Source organism: Rosa chinensis, chromosome 3, assembly GCF_002994745.2.
Source record: "Rosa chinensis cultivar Old Blush chromosome 3, RchiOBHm-V2, whole genome shotgun sequence".
Classification (NCBI taxonomy): Eukaryota; Viridiplantae; Streptophyta; class Magnoliopsida; order Rosales; family Rosaceae; genus Rosa; species Rosa chinensis.
Window position 1 is genome coordinate 17,417,188 of NC_037090.1, and position 18,711 is coordinate 17,435,898.

The following is an 18,711-nucleotide window of genomic DNA, read 5'->3' on the forward strand; positions in this document are numbered from 1 at the left end:
GCTTCTAATCAGCTGTAAGGGGGAAAGACAGATTCGATAAGAGCAGATACCAGATATTTGTGAGGCGTGAGAGGCAGATGACTAGCTTGGTTATGGAGATATTTTGCTACGAAAATACCATTACGCCCAGCTTGTTTCACCATGACGCCAATACATTTATAGTTAACGTTCAATTTACGGTCAATCATAAGTAAGCAATTTCTGAGGATGTGAAATGGCCACGTCAGTGGGCCCCCCTTGTCTACAATTTTGTTGGTTCATTGCAGACTCTTCCTTAAAAGTAACGTATAAACTGTTTTAGCTGAAGATGTCAATTCACATAATTAAAACTGATGGAAATTAAGAGAGCTCTATTAAAACTGCCTTCAAACTCTAGTTGCCATGGATTGGGTGTTCGACGAGGCCCTTAGGCATGACAATGGTTTGACAATGGATATGGTTATTCCCCGCCTTCCCTACACTTCCAAATGAACACCGTTATCCAACCCGCCTTCGCCGCCTTACCTCCTCCGCTCTCTCAGTACTACCCTCCAAAACCACCACCGCACTCCTCTCTTTCTCTCTCTCCCTCTAGACCCAAACCCAAAACCCCCCTCAACTTCTCCACCCAATCCCTCCAACCCCTTTTCACCACTCCACACCCTCCCAATCCCAATGGCTCTCACCAAACCCACTCTCTCTTCTCCCATCTCCTCCATCTGCTCCGCCTCTCGTCCCGCCACGCCGACCCCGAGCTCGCCAGGGCCGTCCACGCCTCCGTTCTCAAGCTCGAAAACGACACCCATCTCGGCAACGCCCTTGTTTCGGCTTATCTCCAGCTGGGTCTCGTTCCCGACGCTTACCGGGTCTTTCAGAGCCTCCCATGCCCCAATGTGGTGTCTTTCACCGCCCTCGTTTCCGGTTTTGCCAAGTCCGGCCGGGAAGAGGAGGCGGTGGAGCTTTTCTGTAGGATGAGGAGGTCAGGTATTGAGCCTAACGAGTACAGCTTTGTTGCAATTTTGACTGCTTGTATTCGGATTTTGGACCTCGAATTGGGTCTGCAGGTTCATGCCTTGGCGGCTAAGATGGGTTACTTGGATTGTGTTTTTGTTTCCAATGCCGTGATGGGTCTGTATGGGAAATGTGGGTGTTTGGATTATGCGCTTAAGGTGTTTGATGAAATGCCTCACAGAGACATTGCGTCTTGGAATACTGCTATGGCGAGTCTAGCGAATGAGTTTATGTATGATGAAGTGTTTGAGTTGTTCTGTGAAGTGTTGCGAGGTGATGGGTGTGTGGCGGACTATATCACGCTTTCGACTGTTTTGACTGCTTGTACTGGTAGTAATGCTTTCGTGGAAGGGCAAGAAGTTCACGCCTATGCTGTCAAGACTGGTTTGGAGGGCAATTTGAGTGTTGGCAATGCACTTATTGAGTTATATGGTGAGTGTGGGAGTGTAAAAGATGTGGCTGCTTTGTTCGAGAGGATGCCTGTTAGGGATGTTATTACTTGGACGGAGATGATTACTGCCTACATGGACTTCGGGTTGGTGGGGTTGGCTGTGGAGATGTTTGATCAGATGCCAGAGAGGAATTGTTTTTCTTATAATGCTCTAATGGCTGGCTTTTGTCGAAATGGGGAAGGTTTGAGGGCACTGGATTTATTTATGAGAATGGTGGAGGAGGGTATGGAGCTGACAGAATTCACTTTGACTAGTGTTGTTGGTGCTTGTGGCTTGCTCATGGACTGCAAAACTAGTGAGCAAATTCATGGGTTTGTTGTCAAGTTTGGTTTTGATTCAAATGCTTGTATTGGAGCTGCGTTGCTTGATATGTGCACAAGGTGTGATCAAATGGGAGATGCCAAGAAACTGTTTCACCAGTGGCCAAGTGAGCAGGAAAAATCTATAATTTTGACTTCACTTATATGTGGGTATACTCGAACTGGGCAACTGGATGAGGCAATTTCTATTTTCCACCGATATCAATCAGAAGGAATAATGGTTGTGGATGAAGTTGCATCAACTTCACTACTTGGTCTTTGTGGAACTATAGGGTATCATGAACTGGGGAAACAAATCCACTCGCATGCTATCAAGTATGGTTTTCTAGCTGATGTAGGGGTAGGAAATGCCACGATGAGCATGTACACAAAGTGCTGGAACATGGATGAGGGAATCAAAATATTCAGTATGATGTCCACTCGCGACATAGTTTCATGGAATGTTTTGCTGGCTGGTTATCTTCTGCATAGACAGGGTGATGACGCCTTAGCGGTCTGGTCAAAGATGGAGAAGACTGGCATAAAACCAGACAAGATTACCTTTATTTTGATCATTTCAGCACACAGACATACTAACTCCAATTCTGTTGACAATTGTCGAAGTTTGTTTCTCTCCATGAAAGCAGTTTATGACATTGAGCCCACTTCAGAGCATTTTGCCTCATTTATTGGTGTTTTAGGGTACTGGGGTCTGTTGGATGAGGCAGAGGATACTATCAGTAAGATGCCCTTTGAGCCTGAAGTTTCTGTTTGGCGAGCTTTGCTTGATAGCTGTAGAATCCGTATGAATGCAACTGTTGGAAAAAGGGTTGTGAAACGTATACTTGCGATGGAGCCCAAAGATCCATCTAGCTACATACTCATATCAAATCTGTATTCAGCATCTGGGAGATGGCATTGCTCTGAAATGGTGAGAGATGACATGAGAAAAAAGGGGTTCTGGAAGCACCCAGGTCGAAGTTGGTTCATTCATAACAACAAGATACATCCATTCTATGCAAGAGATAAATCCCACCCCCAGGCGAAAGACATATATAGTGGATTAGAAATACTTATTGTAGAATGCATGAAAGCTGGTTACGTTCCAGACACAAGCTTTGTTCTTCATGAAGTGGAAGAGCATCAGAAGAAGGATTTCTTGTACTATCACAGTGCAAAACTAGCAGCCACCTATGGGCTTCTGACCAACAAACCAGGAAAACCAATTCGAGTTGTGAAGAATATCCTTCTATGTGGAGACTGCCATACCTTCTTAAAGTACTTGTCCGTTGTTGCCAAGAGAGCATTACATGTAAGAGATGCTTCCGGATTTCACTATTTTTCAAATGGTCAGTGCTCATGCAAAGATTACTGGTGACTGTGGTTGCCTCGCAGATCTTTCATCTCTTTAAGTTTCGTATACCTTTTTGGTAGCTAGTTAACAGTTATATAGCATTGTAACATATTTGTATTTAAAAGTGTAATTTTCCAATAGAATTAAAATTACAGAAGTTTTTGAACAATGGACTTCAAAATAGTGTTGGTTGTTACCGTAAAGGTCTTATTATTGAACAGTGAAACAGTTGGTATCAGCACCATCACTTCGTGAAGAAAAAAGAAATACTTGTGTTCAAAATGATATGCATAAAGTGAAAGTTGAACAGTAGAGTGACTGGGAACTTGGTTGCTTAGTAAATATAGACGTACAGTAACTTGGTTGGTTCGTACATGTGGTTCAAAAGTACAAATCTATTAGAAATATTGGATTTGAGTTCAAGATGACTGCCTCCATGAATTAGGCTTTGATGGCTGAAATTGGGTGGCTATTGTTGCAAAAAGAAGAGGGATTTTTGAAGTAATGTCTCATCCGCCGAGTTTCTCATGCAAAAAATCTATACATGATAAGCTGCAGTAATACTTATTGCTCTTCTCCTTGGATGGCACCCATGGCTTTCATGGCAGCCTTCATCTCAAACTTATCTTCTGGTGGTGGAGCTGGCTTTGATGCCATAGCTTCTTAAATTCGTGTTTGTTGTTCTTCTGATACAGCCATACGCTTGTGTTCCTATTAATATAGCAAAAGAGTCATATGGTCACACCAAAGCGCACTATGAAAACTTGCATGCTCACTCATTATGAAAAGGCTTACCAGTATAGCCCTCATGGCAACCTTCATCTCAAACTAATCTTCTGGTGGTGGAGCTGGCTTTGATGCCATAGCTTCTTGAATTCGTGGTTGTTGTTGTTCTAATAAAGCTGTACGCTTGTGTTCCTATTAACATAGCAAAATAATCGTATGGTCACGCTCACACCAAAGCACTAAGAAAACTTTGCATGCTCACTTATTATTAAAAGGCTTACCAGTATAGCCGTATTCTCTTCAGGGTCATTCACGTCCTCATTTTCATCTCCATGTAATAGTTCTTGTGAAAATGAACCGGCCTCTTCAGCCATGTGGATCTCCTCTACGGGTTCTGATGTATATGTTTCAGCACCTATTATGACATAACATATCAGAATCAAAATAAAACAAAATAAAATAAAAATAAATAAATAAACTATTTGTTTACTACAGATAAAAAGTGTGCATACCATTAGCATCAGGCTCACTCTCCTCTTCAGGTTGTAAATCATCGGGCATATCCAATTTCTCTTCACCATCCTCTCGCCCCTCAAGGTGTTGCAGACGCTTGTGCAACATTTTAGCATGGATTTCTTTCAAACAGGCCTGTATTATTAGCAGCACTTAAATAGTAAGACTCAACCATGTAGCCGTATATAACATCAAAAGCTTTTCAAGAATCTAGTGACATGTACCTTGGCCTTCAATACATGGAGGCGTCTAAGAACAGCCTCCCAATACGCAACAACCTTGGCTGTACCAGAACGCATCTGTGACTCAATTTCAGCATGTAATGCCTCCAACTGACTATAATTCTTCTCTTCCAAGAGATACTTGGAAGTCTGCTTCAATGCTAGAATATAAGCCTCTTTGTTCAGCAAGTAACTTGGCAGGAGGTTCCTCCCAACGAACCCTAGCTTGATCCAAAGCATCCTTTTTCCGAGCTTCTGATAGCTCCCAATTGCAAACCACCAAAAGTGACTGCCAAATGGCACATACCAAGAAATGCTTCACCATCAAACCTAGTTCTCAAATACTTCATTTTCGGGCACCATTTGCACTATTTACAGTTCAATAATAATTTCAGGTAATCAAATGAATAGGCTGTAGTATAGTATCATTAATAAGCTTCAATTTAGAGTAGCAAAGCACACCAATTTACTTGTGCGCAGAACTCTCTTGATCAAGTCCACAGTAGGGTTGCAATGTTGAAATTGAAGGTGAATAATCTTGGAAGTTGGAAGCACTTGTACATAAAGAAAGGTCATACTGCACTCCACAGGACTGTAGTGACCTCTACATACTTTGAGGTACAGGAGATATTGCTTGCTTACCACTCTTACTAAAGAGCGTGACAAGAAGAGGATTCCAGCTATGCTTATGCATGGTGACAAGGAAGTACCTTCCCACAGGTATGTATCTTCATTTTGACATATAATTTTAGGACAAACATTGACAAGTGATCCTTGTCCTTGGTTATTTCCGCCTCATTTTTTTCTTTTCTTTTTCCCTTTTCTGAACATTTACACATATAGGCTTAGTCATAGCTGAACATATTAACTCACCCAATCCTCATCAATAAATATTTCTGCGTTCCAATGCATATACTAGTTGATGTTACTTGCCTGCAACCATTAGTTTAGACTTTGGAGATGCTAATTTGTAATTCGACTGGGTTAGGAGCCACTTCATTCTCATGGAGATTTGTTCCTGTTGCACGCAACATCACAACACAACTTGCTACGAGTCGTCTCTTAAGTTTTCAATACTATACTACCTAAAAAAACGATGCCTCTTTGATTATAGGTTAATCAAGTTCACTTTAATGTGTAGAGTTGTAGGGAAGATGCAAGATGAAAAAAAGAGATTTGTGATGAATATGATCCAAATTTGTTTGAGAATGTACCACAACTAGGTGCTACATGTTGAGTGGAATATTGCAAAAACAACCAAGTAAATTATCAAGTGCATGCTTAAAATATTGAGAATGTAGCGTCTGCTTTCTCATTGCCTGTCCGCTCTTTGGTTATAATTTCCTCATTGAACAAGTCCGAATTTATCTCTGTGCCTGTCACTTGCACATCAGTAGAGTCTACTTTCCTAACAGGGGAAATAATAATAACTGCACTACGTACAAATACGATAGCTTAATGTCATATCCAAAAAAATAAGCACAAAACCAATGATAATTTCATTAATAAACATATTTGAAATGAGATTGACTGGATTATACTTAAATTGGTAGATGGAACTCAGTCTCAGAAAATTGCTAACATGAGAATTACATTCTGCATCCTTAAGAGCTATATATATACTTATTATTTCATGAGCAAAATGACTTTCATGTTACTGAACTCTCTGTTATATAGTATCATTTATATTGCTTCAATTTAGGGTAGTAAAACTGTAAAATCACTACTTTGTAGCAGAATTTTACCAAGTACCAAATCTTACATTGTGATAATGTGCCGTAATTTGGAATATTTTGGATATCTCCTGAAGGCAAGCTTAGAAGGTAGAAAGCCGTCTACTCATCTGTGTGGTACATGTCATCTACACAGCTGTACTCTTGGGCCTACAGGCTACAAAGCTGAAGGAAATCATAAATAATCACACTGAATTGGCATATATATATATGCTAGCCTTAATTTCAAAATTGTTAATTCTGTTTTTTTTTTTTGACAAAGGAGAAATGCATTAAAAACCAATCAACTTACAAAGCAAACTGGAAACTAAATACAAAGAGCAGACACTCTGCCCAAACAAACAAAGCTGTAAACAAATTAAGTAGGAGCATGAACTGCGTCAAAAAGGAGGATATGAGACAAAGACGAAGGAGGCTGAAGCAACCAATCAGCCGGGCACTTCTTCTTGCGAGCCAACCAGGCAACATGGTCTGCAGCCTGATTTGCCAATCTGCTGGACCAAGTCCAGCTGTAGGAACGAATAGCAACTGTCAAATCTCTTATATGATCAATCAGGGGCATAACAACCCAATCTGAAGATGGAGAAGAATGTTGAAGGAGATTGATAAGTTGAAGTGAATCCGATTCGAAGAGGAATTTATCTGCTTGAAGCTTTTGAGCAAGATGAACACTCAAGCAGAGGGCCAATGCTTCTGCATAGTGCATACAGAGGCGATGGAGCTGAAGTAGAAAGATGACTTCCACCAACCACAACTCCATCACAGTTTCGAGCAATAGCCGCGAAACCAACCTCAGTAGAAGACCAGGATTCATCAGAATTTATCTTAATATAGTTTGGAGGCGGTGGTAACCATTTTGGCTTTGGAGGAAGTCAAATATAACGAAAAACAAGAGATAATTTTGGCTGAATAACTTAGATATTTCATTCACCTTACAAGAAGGAATTATATACAAATTCTGATAAGACAAGTACTACTCCTAAGGTAAGTAGTAAACCTAATAATACTACAGATATTACATAATATTACATATCACGGAATATTACAGAATATCTACATAAATAAGGTAAGTATGACTCACGCCAACACTCCCCTCAAGTTGGCGCATACAGATCACGAATGCCCAACTTGTCAAGTGAGTCATGAAATGCCTTACTCGATACTGCTTTTGTGAGAACATCAGCTAACTGTTCTTCTGAGTGGACAAAAGGAAAAGAGATAAGCTTAGCATCGAGCTTCTCTTTAATGAAATGTCTGTCAACCTCAACATGCTTAGTTCTGTCATGTTGAACTGGGTTGTGAGCAATATCCACCGCTGCCTTGTTATCACAATACAAATTCATGGCTCGTTTGGGTTTAAATCCCAAATCACGAAGTAAATTTCTCAACCAAAGTAATTCACAAACTCCATGAGCCATACCTCTATACTCTGCTTCAGCACTTGACCTGGCCACAACCTTTTGTTTCTTACTTCTCCAAGTAACAAGATTACCACCTACAAAAGTGAAGTAACCAGAAGTGGATTTTCTATCCGTAACACAACCTGCCCAGTCTGCATCTGTATAACCACTAATATCCAGATGACTATGCTTTGAAAACATCAAGCCTTTTCCAGGTGCAGACTTTAAATACCTCAGAATACGAATCACAGCTTCCATATGAGTTTCACTTGGATTATGCATGAATTGACTCACAACACTGACTGCATATGCAATGTCTGGCCGAGTATGTGAGAGATAGATTAATCTACCAACTAACCTCTGATAGCGAGCCTTCTCTGTAAGAGTTTGATTAGGGTACTCAGCCAGTTTATGATTCTGCTCAATAGGAGTATCAGCAGGTCTACACCCTAGCATTCCTGTCTCTGTCAACAAATCAAGCACATATTTTCTCTGGCACAAGAAAATTCCTGAACTCCCCCTGGCGACCTCAATCCCCAAAAAATATTTAAGAGAACCAAGATCTTTCATCTCAAACTCTGATGCAAGCAGATCTTTTAATCTTTCAACCTCCTCTGAATTATCACCAGTAATTATCATATCATCAACATAAATAATCAAGGCAGTTAATTTACCTTCACAGCGTTTCAGAAACAATGTATGGTCAGAGTTGCTCTGCTTGTACCCAAAACGACGCATAGCTTGAGAGAATCTTCCAAACCAAGCTCGTGGTGATTGTTTGAGTCCATACAAGGACTTATTTAACTTACACACAAGTCTACCTCCTGTGCTTGCCTCATATCCTGGTGGTAGATCCATATAGACTTCTTCAGATAGCTCTCCATGTAAAAAGGCATTCTTCACATCAAACTGTTGCAAGGGCCAATCTAGATTAGCTGCTAGAGACATCAACACTCGAACAGTATTAATCTTTGCTACTGGAGCAAAGGTCTCCTCATAATCCACGCCATATGTTTGAGTATATCCCTTTGCAACAAGTCTTGCTTTATACCTGTTCACTGAACCATCTGCATTATGTTTGATAGTGTACACCCATCTACATCCAACAACTCTCTTTCCTTGTGGAGGTGGCACCAACTTCCAAGTATTATTCTTCTCCAATGCCTCCATCTCTTCATTCATTGCTTGAGACCATTTGGGATCCTTGAGAGCATCCTGCACTTTACTGGGAACACATACAGAGGATATTTGATTCACAAAAGAAGCATGGGATTTGGATAACCGGTGGGTGGATACAAAGTTAGCTATGGCATACTTAGACTTTACATCTAAACTTGGTTCATATTGACGAGGTGGTTTACCACGGGTGGACCTAGGAGGCAAAACATGCACACTATCACCAATATCAGAGTTTGAAGAAACACCACTAACCTCAAGATTGGGACACTCCTCAGGGATTGGTTGACAAGGGTTATCTGTATCTAAAAGGGGTGGAGGAGCTTGGCCTTCTCGGAGGGTAGATGATTCGGCAATTGTCTTTTCTATTTCGGAACTCGCAATGCTCTGTTCGGCAGTTGCATGGCGAAGGGTAGACGATTCAGCAATCGCCGTTTCTGTTTCGGAACTCGCAATACTCTGTTCGGCAGTTGCATGGCGAAGGGTAGACGATTCAGCAATCGCCGTTTCTGTTTCGGAACTCGCAATGCTCTGTTCGGCAGTTGCATGGCGAAGGGTAGACGATTCAGCAATTGCCGTTTCTGTTTCAGAACTCGCAATGCTCTGTTCGGCAATTGACTTTTCCGTTTCGGCAGGAGTGACGTTGGCTTCAATGGGCTGAATTTCAATCCCACAAGACTTCTCTTCCAAAAAAGTGTGTTTCTCCCCCTGAAGTGAAGGATTGATGGGAGAAAAGTAACATGCATCCTCATAAAAGGTGACATCCATGGTAACAAAGACTTTCTGTGTAGGGGGATGGAAACACTTGTAGCCCTTCTGATTAACACCATAGCCCACAAAAACACATTTTAATGCCCTGGCATCGAGTTTGGACCTTTGATTCTTAGGAACATGGACGAACACAACACACCCAAAGACACGAGCAGGGAGATTAGAAAACGAAGGGACAGACACATGATTTGAAAGGGCAGCATAGGGGGTTTGACCATTGAGAACAGAGGAAGGTAGCCTATTAATGAGATGACAAGCAGTGAGAATTGCATCTCCCCAAAGATACTTAGGCATATGAGCACTAAATAGAAGAGACCGGGCTATGTCAAGAACATGACGATTCTTTCTTTCTGACACCCCATTTTGTTCAGGGGTTTGAGGGCAAGTAGTTTGATGAATAATCCCATGAGAATGAAAGAATTGGTGAAACTGAGAATTGACAAACTCCCCCCATTATCAGAACGAAAGACTCTAATATTGGCTCCAAATTGATTTTGAACAAGAGCAAAAAATTCTTGGAAAGTAGAGAAGACTTCATATTTGTGTTTCAATAAAGCGACCCAAGTAAGACGGGTATAATCATCAATAAACAAAACAAACCAATGTTTTCCAGACAAGGTTGACTCACGGGAAGGTCCCCAGACATCAGAATGAATAAGCTCAAAAGGAGAAGAACTCCTAGTAGTACTCAAAGGATAACTAGTACGATGACTTTTAGCTAAGACACATGACTCACAATGCAACTTAGACTCATCAATGCCCAGAAACAAGGATGGCATAGATTTCTTCATGACACTAAAGGAAGGATGTCCCAATCTCCGATGCCATAGCCATAATTCTTCAACTTGATTAGTAACCCCAGTTGAAATCAAAGCTGCTTGGACTGCCTTCTCAGGCTTCATTCCGGCGAACATGCAATCCAGATGAAATAGTCGACCCCTCAGATAACCCCTGCCGATTATTTCCCTGGTGAGGAGGTCCTGAAAAATCACATACAACGGAAAAAATGTTACAGAACACCGAGATTGAGTATTAAGCTGAGGCACAGATATAAGATGATGAGAGAGATCAGGGACATAAAGAACATCATGTAGTGTCAAAGAAGGGGTGAGACGAACAGACCCTATTCCTAAAACAGGAAAAGAATCACCATTGGCATTGACAACAGAGGAAATAGAGGGTGGATTGAGAAAAAGAAAGAAACTACGATCATAGGTCATATGGTCAGATGCTCCAGAATCAATTATCCAGGTATTGCCACCAGTAAAGCCAGAAATTTTTAAAGCAACTCCAATCTTACCATTACCATCGCAACTTACGGATGCGATATCCTTACCAGCAAAGTTGGTGTGATTTGGTTTTGTCACTGCAGCCTTTCCCTTGGGTTTGTTGTCCTGAGGTCGGGGCCTATCAAAGTAGCCTGCTGGAAAACCAACCAACCTGTAACAATTTGCTTTGATATGGCCTGGATTCTTGCAGTAGTTACAAGTCAGACTTGAGGAGAACACGGGGGAAGAACCTTGAGGAGAGGGACGCATAGAAGAAGGAGCTTTCACCATGGTGAATATGCAGCGGAAGGAAAAACAAAAAAGTACTTGGAAATATAAGAAGGCAACGGTGATGAAAGGATCAAAGGACAAGGAACAAATCCAAGCACAAAGAACAAGAGTCAAGGATCAAAGAACAATGAGTCAGAGTCCAGGATCAGATCTCTGCTCTGATACCAAGTCAAATATAACGAAAAACAAGAGATAATTTTGGCTGAATAACTTAGATATTTCATTCACCTTACAAGAAGGAATTATATACAAATTCTGATAAGACAAGTACTACTCCTAAGGTAAGTAGTAAACCTAATAATACTACAGATATTACATAATATTACATATCACGGAATATTACAGAATATCTACATAAATAAGGTAAGTATGACTCACGCCAACAGAGGAGGCCTGGAGGGCAAACTAGAAGCTTGGGGGCACTTAGTCTTTATCACAACTCGAAGAAACTCCAAAGAAGCTTCAGAAGCCGAATTAGCCACCAACTTTGAGTTTGGAGAGAGCTGATTAAAAATACAGTAGCATCGATGCTTCCAGATATGACAAAGAAGAAAACTTAGATGAGTCAAAATCTCCTTTTGATGTTCCTTTGATACTGAGGGAGGGAATGTCAAAAATTGAAACCATCTATCAAAAGTTGTTAGCTGTTGAAGGTTAGGACGGTAACCACAAGAGGATGACAAAACCAAACCCTTCTTGACCAAGGACAAGCGAAAAGTATATGTTCTATTGTCTCTGGAAAGCAATGACAAAAAGAGCACAAAGGATCAGGAGTCAATTTACGCTTGAAAAGATTCGATTTGGTAGTAAGAGCATTGGAAACCACCCTCCACATAAAATTTTTAATTTTTGGTAGCGTATGTAGAGAGAGACCACAGACGCTTCCAAATAATTGGATCAGTGATATGAGAGTGATGAGCATGAGGTACCACCATCTGGGAAGATTTGAGGTGAGCAGCATAGTAGCCAGACCGGACTGTATAGTTGCCAGACTTGTTCAAAGACCAAATCAGTTTATCTGGAATAGAAGAATTAACCAAAGGAATAGCTAAGATTGCCCGACTCTGATCCACAGAGATATTCCCAGCAATAGATGTCAAATCCCGAGAGAGAAGACCAGTCAATCAAAGAAGAGACAGAAATAGTAAAATCAGCTCGAGGAGGAGGAGTTAAACGATGCTCCTGCATATGAGGAATCCAATTTTAATCCCAAACTGAAATATGCAAACCATTTCCCACTCTCCAAAGAGTATTTGATTTAAGAAGTTCTCAACCATGTAATAAACTAGCCCATAACCAAGAAGGTGAAGAACCAAGACGAGCCTCCATGAAAGAAACAGAAGGGAAATAACGGTGCTTAAGCATCATTACCCAAACAGAAGACGGATTGGTAAGAATCCTCCATCCCTGTTTAGCTAACAAAGCTTGGTTAAACTCGGTCAAATCCCGAAAACCCATTCCTCCTTGAGCCTTTGAGAAACCTAAAGAATGCCAACTTTTCCAATGAATACCATGAGCTCCTTTATTTCCCCACCAGAACCTTGCTATTTGAGAGGCAATTTGAGTACAGAGAGACTTTGGAAACCGAAAACAGTTCATTGGGTAAGATGGAATAGCCGTTGCAATAGACTTGATTAAAACCTCCTTTCCTGCTTGAGTCAAAATTTGTTGCTTCCAACCCTGAAGTTTACTGTGTAAAACCATAATTACATGCTCACAATATATGCACACAATCATAAAAGGGATTAAGGCTTACCTTCAGCAATCACTGGCATGGATTCCATCTTATGCTACAAACACGAACACTGAATATGGCCTTCTGTTACTTACCAACTTGCTTCTCAATGGACAGAACAATATGCAAAACGTCGGTAGTAATCAGGGACCAATTCATCTGTATATATAGGAGACTTAACCCTCAAGAAGCTTCCCATTAAAGCTATCCATATCGGTTTAGGTTTCCTAGTTAGATTCTTAATGTAACACTTCATTGTAATCTTTCTTGCAGACTAAGAATAGGATTACTTACCTTAATGAATAGATACACTGCTTCATTAAGTTACAAGTATTGATTTACTGTTTGTATCCATGTTAAACTAGGATTGATATTAAGCTAATCATCAATTACTTTATGATGATATGTGTTATGTCCATATTTGATCTTACAATCTCCACCTTGGACTCACACATATCATGCTCGATGATTTGCACCAGAGAACATCAAAACCTACTTAACTTACTGAAGTGCGCGCCAGATAACAAACTCAAATCGAAAATCCATTCCAACATGGTCAGATCACAGTTACTTATGCAGAGCAAGAAACAGTATACATTTTAACAAAAATGTAGAGTTTCAAAACCACAAACATAAGCTCCTGCAATCCACATATGTCAAACCAGAAGTGATACAATATATGTTAATGTGTATCAACAAGTAAACATATATTAGGTCCTTCTTTATGTTTCCAAAACCAGAAACTCAAGCAAATTTACTGAACACTGATGGCTTAAAATTATTGCTTGAACCTCAACATCATGCTATACATGATTTAAGCCATCTGATAGCAAGTATGATATTCAAAAAGATGATAATTTCCAAAACAAAACAATAAAGCTGTAGCAAAATCATAACTGGAAATACCTCAAAATTTTATTGATAATAAAAACTGTCATTACAAAGAAGTTGTGATAAACAAAAAATAAAAGATCACAACTAAAATACAAGAACTCAGAAAACCTTAGAATTTTAAATGCTCCAACTGGACTAACTCTCTACTGAACCTAAGCATCTAAATTAGCTAAAATTCCAATGCTTGCTGTATGTTTCTGGAATGCTGCTACTGACAATGCCTTGGTGAAAGGATCTGCTAGCTGTGAATTTGTGTCAATACTCAAAACAGCTATTTGACCATGCTTTACTCTTTCTCTAACACTGTAATACTTTAGATCAATATGCTTGGAATTATTTGACCTTTTACTGTTCTTGCTAAAGAAAACTGCAGCCTCATTGTCACAATAAATTACAAGTGTTCCAGCCACAATGTGACTCAATACTTTGGTCTGCATGAGAAAATTCCTAATCCAAAGTCCTTCACACACAGTTTCATATACTGCAATAAATTCAGCTTGCATAGTAGAAGTTGAAACAAGTGTTTGTTTCATGGTTTTCCAAGCAATAGCACCTCCTGCAAGCAAGAACACATATCCACAAGTGGACTTCTTGGAGTCTGGATAATTCCCTGCAAAATCCGAGTCTGAGAATCCAATGAGTTTCAGATCCTCCACTTGCCTATAAACTAGCATGTGGTTTTTAGTTCTCTGCAAGTATCTCAACACTTTCTTCCCAGCTACCCAATGTTCATGGCCTGGATTAGATTGGAATCTTGACAAAATCCCTACTGCAAAAGACAAATCCGGCCTAGTGCAGACTTGTGCATACATGAGACTTCCTACAAGTCTGGCATAAGACTTTGACTCCATATTTTCTTTCTCAACATCACTATTGGGACTTTGCTTCTTGGTTAACTTATCTCCTTTGGACATGGGAACTTCTCCAGCTGCACACTTCTCCATACCAAATCTCTTTAAAATTTTGGTAACATAATTCTGTTGAGACAAACCAAGTAGTCTCTGTGCCCTATCTCTTTTAATCTCAATACCTAGTACATAGGATGCTTCTCCTAAGTCTTTCATGTCAAAATTCCTTGACAGAAAACTCTTGGTATCTTTAAGCAATTTAATGTTACTGCTAGCCAAAAGTATATCATCCACATAGAGTACCAGAAAAATAAAATTGTTCCCAACAGTCTTCAAATAAACACACTCATCAACAAGATTTTCTGTAAATCCAAAAGTAGAAATCACAGAATCAAATTTCTTGTACCACTGTCTAGAAGCTTGTTTTAGGCCATAAATTGATTTTCTTAACTTACACACTAAGTTTTCACTTCCAGCTTGTACAAACCCTTCTGGCTGCCTCATATAAATCACTTCATCTAGTTCACCATTCAAGAAAGCTGTTTTAACATCCATCTGGTGCAGCTCCATATCAAAATGAGCCACCAAAGCCATGATTATCCTAAACGAGTCTTTTGTAGAAACTGGAGAAAAAGTCTCAGTAAAATCAATGCCCTCCTTCTGTGTAAAACCTTTGGCAACTAATCTTGCTTTATGTCTCTACGTTGCCATTTGCATCTCTTTTGGTTTTGAAAACCCATTTACAACCTATAGGCTTCTGGTTGGGGTCAGGTTCAACTAATTCTCAAACTGCATTTTGACTCATGGAATTAATTTCTGCTTCCATTGCTAGCTGCCATTGATGAGATTCACTACTTTCAATGGCCTGATTAAATGTAGTTGGATCATTGTCCTCTGCACAGTCCATTTCAATTTCTGCTTCTTGCAGATAAACAATGTAGTCACTCTCTTCCCCCCATAAGTTGGTTTTCTTGCTCTCTGTGATCTTCTAGGCAGAGCCACTGGAGGATTTTGAGGTTCAGTTACATGGCCAGTTACTTGACCGGATACAGTTACATGGTTAGTGACATGGGCAGTGACTTGACCAGGCACAGTTACTTGGTCAGTTACATGGGCAGTTACATGGGCAGTGACATGGTCAGTGACATGGGCAGTGACTTGACCAGGTACAGTTACTTGGGTAGTTACATGGTCAGTGACATGGGCAGTGACTTGGTCAGTGACATGGTCAGTTACTTGGCCAGTTACTCGACCAGGTACAGTTACTTGGTCAGTGACATGGTCAGTTACGTGACCAGTGACATGATCAGTTACATCTTGTTCTAAAGGCAATGCTACACTTATATTCTTATCTGACACAATTTCCTCAAAATCTGAGGTTAAATCCTCAAGGTTTGTATTGTGAACTTTTTCACTTAGAAACTTTACTTGATGTGTTTCAAAAATTCTAGGTGAATGATGAGCAGAATATAATTTATAGCCTTTAGATTTATCTGGATAACCTATAAAATAGCAACTAACAGTTTTGGGGTCAAGTTTATTCAAGCTTGGATTATAAATCCTAGCTTCTGCATGACATCCCCAAACATGACAGTGATGAAGACTAGGTTTCCTGCCACACCAAAGCTCAAAAGCAGTATTTTCTATGGCTTTGCTAGGTGTCCTATTGCAAATATAATTTGCAGTTTTTAAAGCCTCACCCCACAGAAATTTAGGCAAACCAGTTGTACACATCATACATCTAACCATGTTCAAAAGAGTCCTATTTTTTCTCTCTGCAACACCATTCTGTTGTGGATTATAGGGTGTTGTGTATTGAGCTTTAATTCCATTGTCTTGCAAAAACAAGGCAAATGGACCCTTTTGTTGGCCGGATTCAGTGTACTTTCCATAGAACTCTCCCCCTCTATCTGACCTCACTGTTTTGATTTTCTTTTCTAGTTGATTTTCTACCTCAGACTTAAAGATTTGAAAGGCTTTCAATGCTTGTGCCTTTTCTGAAAGTAGATAAATATAACTGTATCTAGAAAAGTCATCAATGAATGTGATAAAATACACATTCCCACAGATAGTTTGATGCCTAAATGGTCCACATATATCATTGTGTATGAGTTCTAATAAATTTTGGCTTCTATATGCAGTCTTCTTACTAGTATTAGTTATTTTTCCCTTAAAGCATTCAACACAGTCTGTTAGATCAGAAAAATCAAGTTCATTTAGGATGTTGTTTTTCACCAAAATTTTCAGTCTCTCTTTTGAAACATGGCCGAGTCTTCTATGCCATAAAAATGCAGACTTTTCATTTAGTTTGGTTCTTTTAACACCTGTTAAAGTGTTAGTACTGTTTGTGTTATTTTCAACAAGTAAAATTTCTTGTTGAGCCATTGAACAATTTAACTGTAAATAATCATTCATAATAACACCAGAACCAATTTGAACAGAATTTTTAGAAATAAGAATTCCATTACTATCCATAACAAGTCTACAACCAGATTTTACTAAGAGAGAAACCGAAACCAAATTCCTTCTCATGGAAGGTACATAAAAAACATTGTCCAAAACTAACAATTTTCCTAATCCTAAATCGAGCTTTAAGGTTCCAATAGCCTTGACTGCCACTCTCATGCCATTGCCTACACACAGGTTCACTTCATCACTTTTTGGGATTCTCCTCCTTATGAATCCCTGCAAAGAATTAGTAATATGAATAGGTGAGCCTGAATCTATCCACCAAGACTGTGGTTCAACATTTATAAGATTAATTTCTAAAGAAAAAACTGTATTAGAAAAAATCTTACCCTTTTTGGCTAACCAATTTTTATAGCCAGTGCAGTCCTTTTTCATGTGTCCTACTCTTTTGCAAAAGTAGCACTTGAACCTAAATGGCCTATTTTCCTTGGCCACTGCAGCTGTTGAACTCTTAGTTATGGCTTTGATAGGCTTGAGCTTATTTTGGGGCTTTTTCCTTTTAGGCTTCTCAATGAGGTTAATGGTTGTAGCAGGTTCCTTTTCTTCCTTGATCCTAGATTCTTCATCCACACAGATGGATATAAGTTCATCTAGAGTCCAGTTTCCCTTTTGAGAGTTGTAACTGGTCCTAAGATGACTAAAACTGTTAGGCAAGGAATGTAGTGCATAATGCACTACCTGCTCATCCCTAACCCCCATCAAGAGCTCCCTGAGTCTGCCATTTATATTGATCATCTTCATAATATGCTCTCTAACTCCCCCTGAACCCATGTACTTCAAATCATGAAACTCCTTGGTTAGCCTAGCAGCTTCTGCTTTTTCACTTTCTTTAAACTTAGCACCTATGAGTTCCAAAAAATCTGATGCTAGCTCAGGTTCTTCTATACTTCCTCTGACAGTCTTGGACATAGAGGTACGAATGAGGTTCTTAGCCATTCTATTGGATCTATGCCACTTCTTGTAAAGATCAGTTTCCTTCTTAGTGCTCTTTTCAGTTAACTCTTCAGGTTTGTCCTCAGTGAAGCAATAGTCTATGTTCTCATGCATTCCCATATAGTTCTCTACAGAATCTAGCCAAGCTCTATAGTTGGTTCCAGTTAGCATCAAGACACTGTTCAAGTTCATGTAAGAGTTACCTAAGGAGCAAAACAAAAATTCGTGTGAGTTCTCAATTTGTAAAGAAAATAACTTTAAGTTTTCTGTGTTTTATTTAGCTTTAAGCAACCAAAACAAGAACATACAGAAAACCTAAACAACCCATACTTGCATTCATATCAGTCCATAACCAAAAATAATGTTAAGCAACACTTTTGAGCAGAAGCATAACATCCTGGAGTTCTTTATCAATATACCATGTTCAATGAAAACAAGTTATCCAAAGAAATTTATCCACATCTAAGTATCCGTATTTATTTTCATCAAGCACGCATATTGCTGTTTTGTATTCTAAAACCATACTTGACCACTTCTTTGGAAGATAAAACTGAAGCATGGTTTTAAAACACAAAACACAATTTCAGTTTTGTTATTCGATCAGTTACTTGATTAGTTACCTGACCAGTTACTTGGTC

General features: G+C 39.6%; 2 protein-coding genes across 5 annotated transcripts; one reads left to right on the plus strand and one right to left on the minus strand.

The window, feature by feature from the left end:
- The first annotated feature begins 224 nt into the window (after window positions 1–224).
- Window positions 225–3,288, plus strand: LOC112193223 (pentatricopeptide repeat-containing protein At5g03800). The gene has a single exon (XM_024333296.2). The coding sequence runs from the start codon at window positions 468–470 to the stop codon at window positions 3,117–3,119; it is 2,652 nt and encodes an 883-aa protein (XP_024189064.1). The 5' UTR covers window positions 225–467; the 3' UTR covers window positions 3,120–3,288.
- Window positions 3,289–3,365: 77 nt separating this feature from the next.
- Window positions 3,366–5,891, minus strand: LOC112193224 (cactin). 4 transcript variants are annotated; one of them, XM_040516485.1, is made up of 6 exons: window positions 5,489–5,891; window positions 4,559–4,844; window positions 4,334–4,469; window positions 4,103–4,236; window positions 3,891–4,013; window positions 3,366–3,806 (listed from the first exon to the last, which is right to left on the minus strand). In XM_040516485.1, exons 2-5 carry the CDS (start codon window positions 4,793–4,795, stop codon window positions 3,924–3,926), a joined length of 597 nt encoding a protein of 198 aa, XP_040372419.1. In that variant the 5' UTR covers window positions 4,796–4,844; window positions 5,489–5,891; the 3' UTR covers window positions 3,366–3,806; window positions 3,891–3,923. The 4 variants fall into 4 exon arrangements, with proteins under 4 accessions (XP_040372419.1, XP_040372420.1, XP_040372418.1 ...); XM_040516486.1 differs by lacking the exon at window positions 5,489–5,891 and adding an exon at window positions 5,198–5,314; XM_040516484.1 differs by lacking the exon at window positions 5,489–5,891 and adding an exon at window positions 5,018–5,310.
- Between the last annotated feature and the right edge of the window lie 12,820 nt (window positions 5,892–18,711).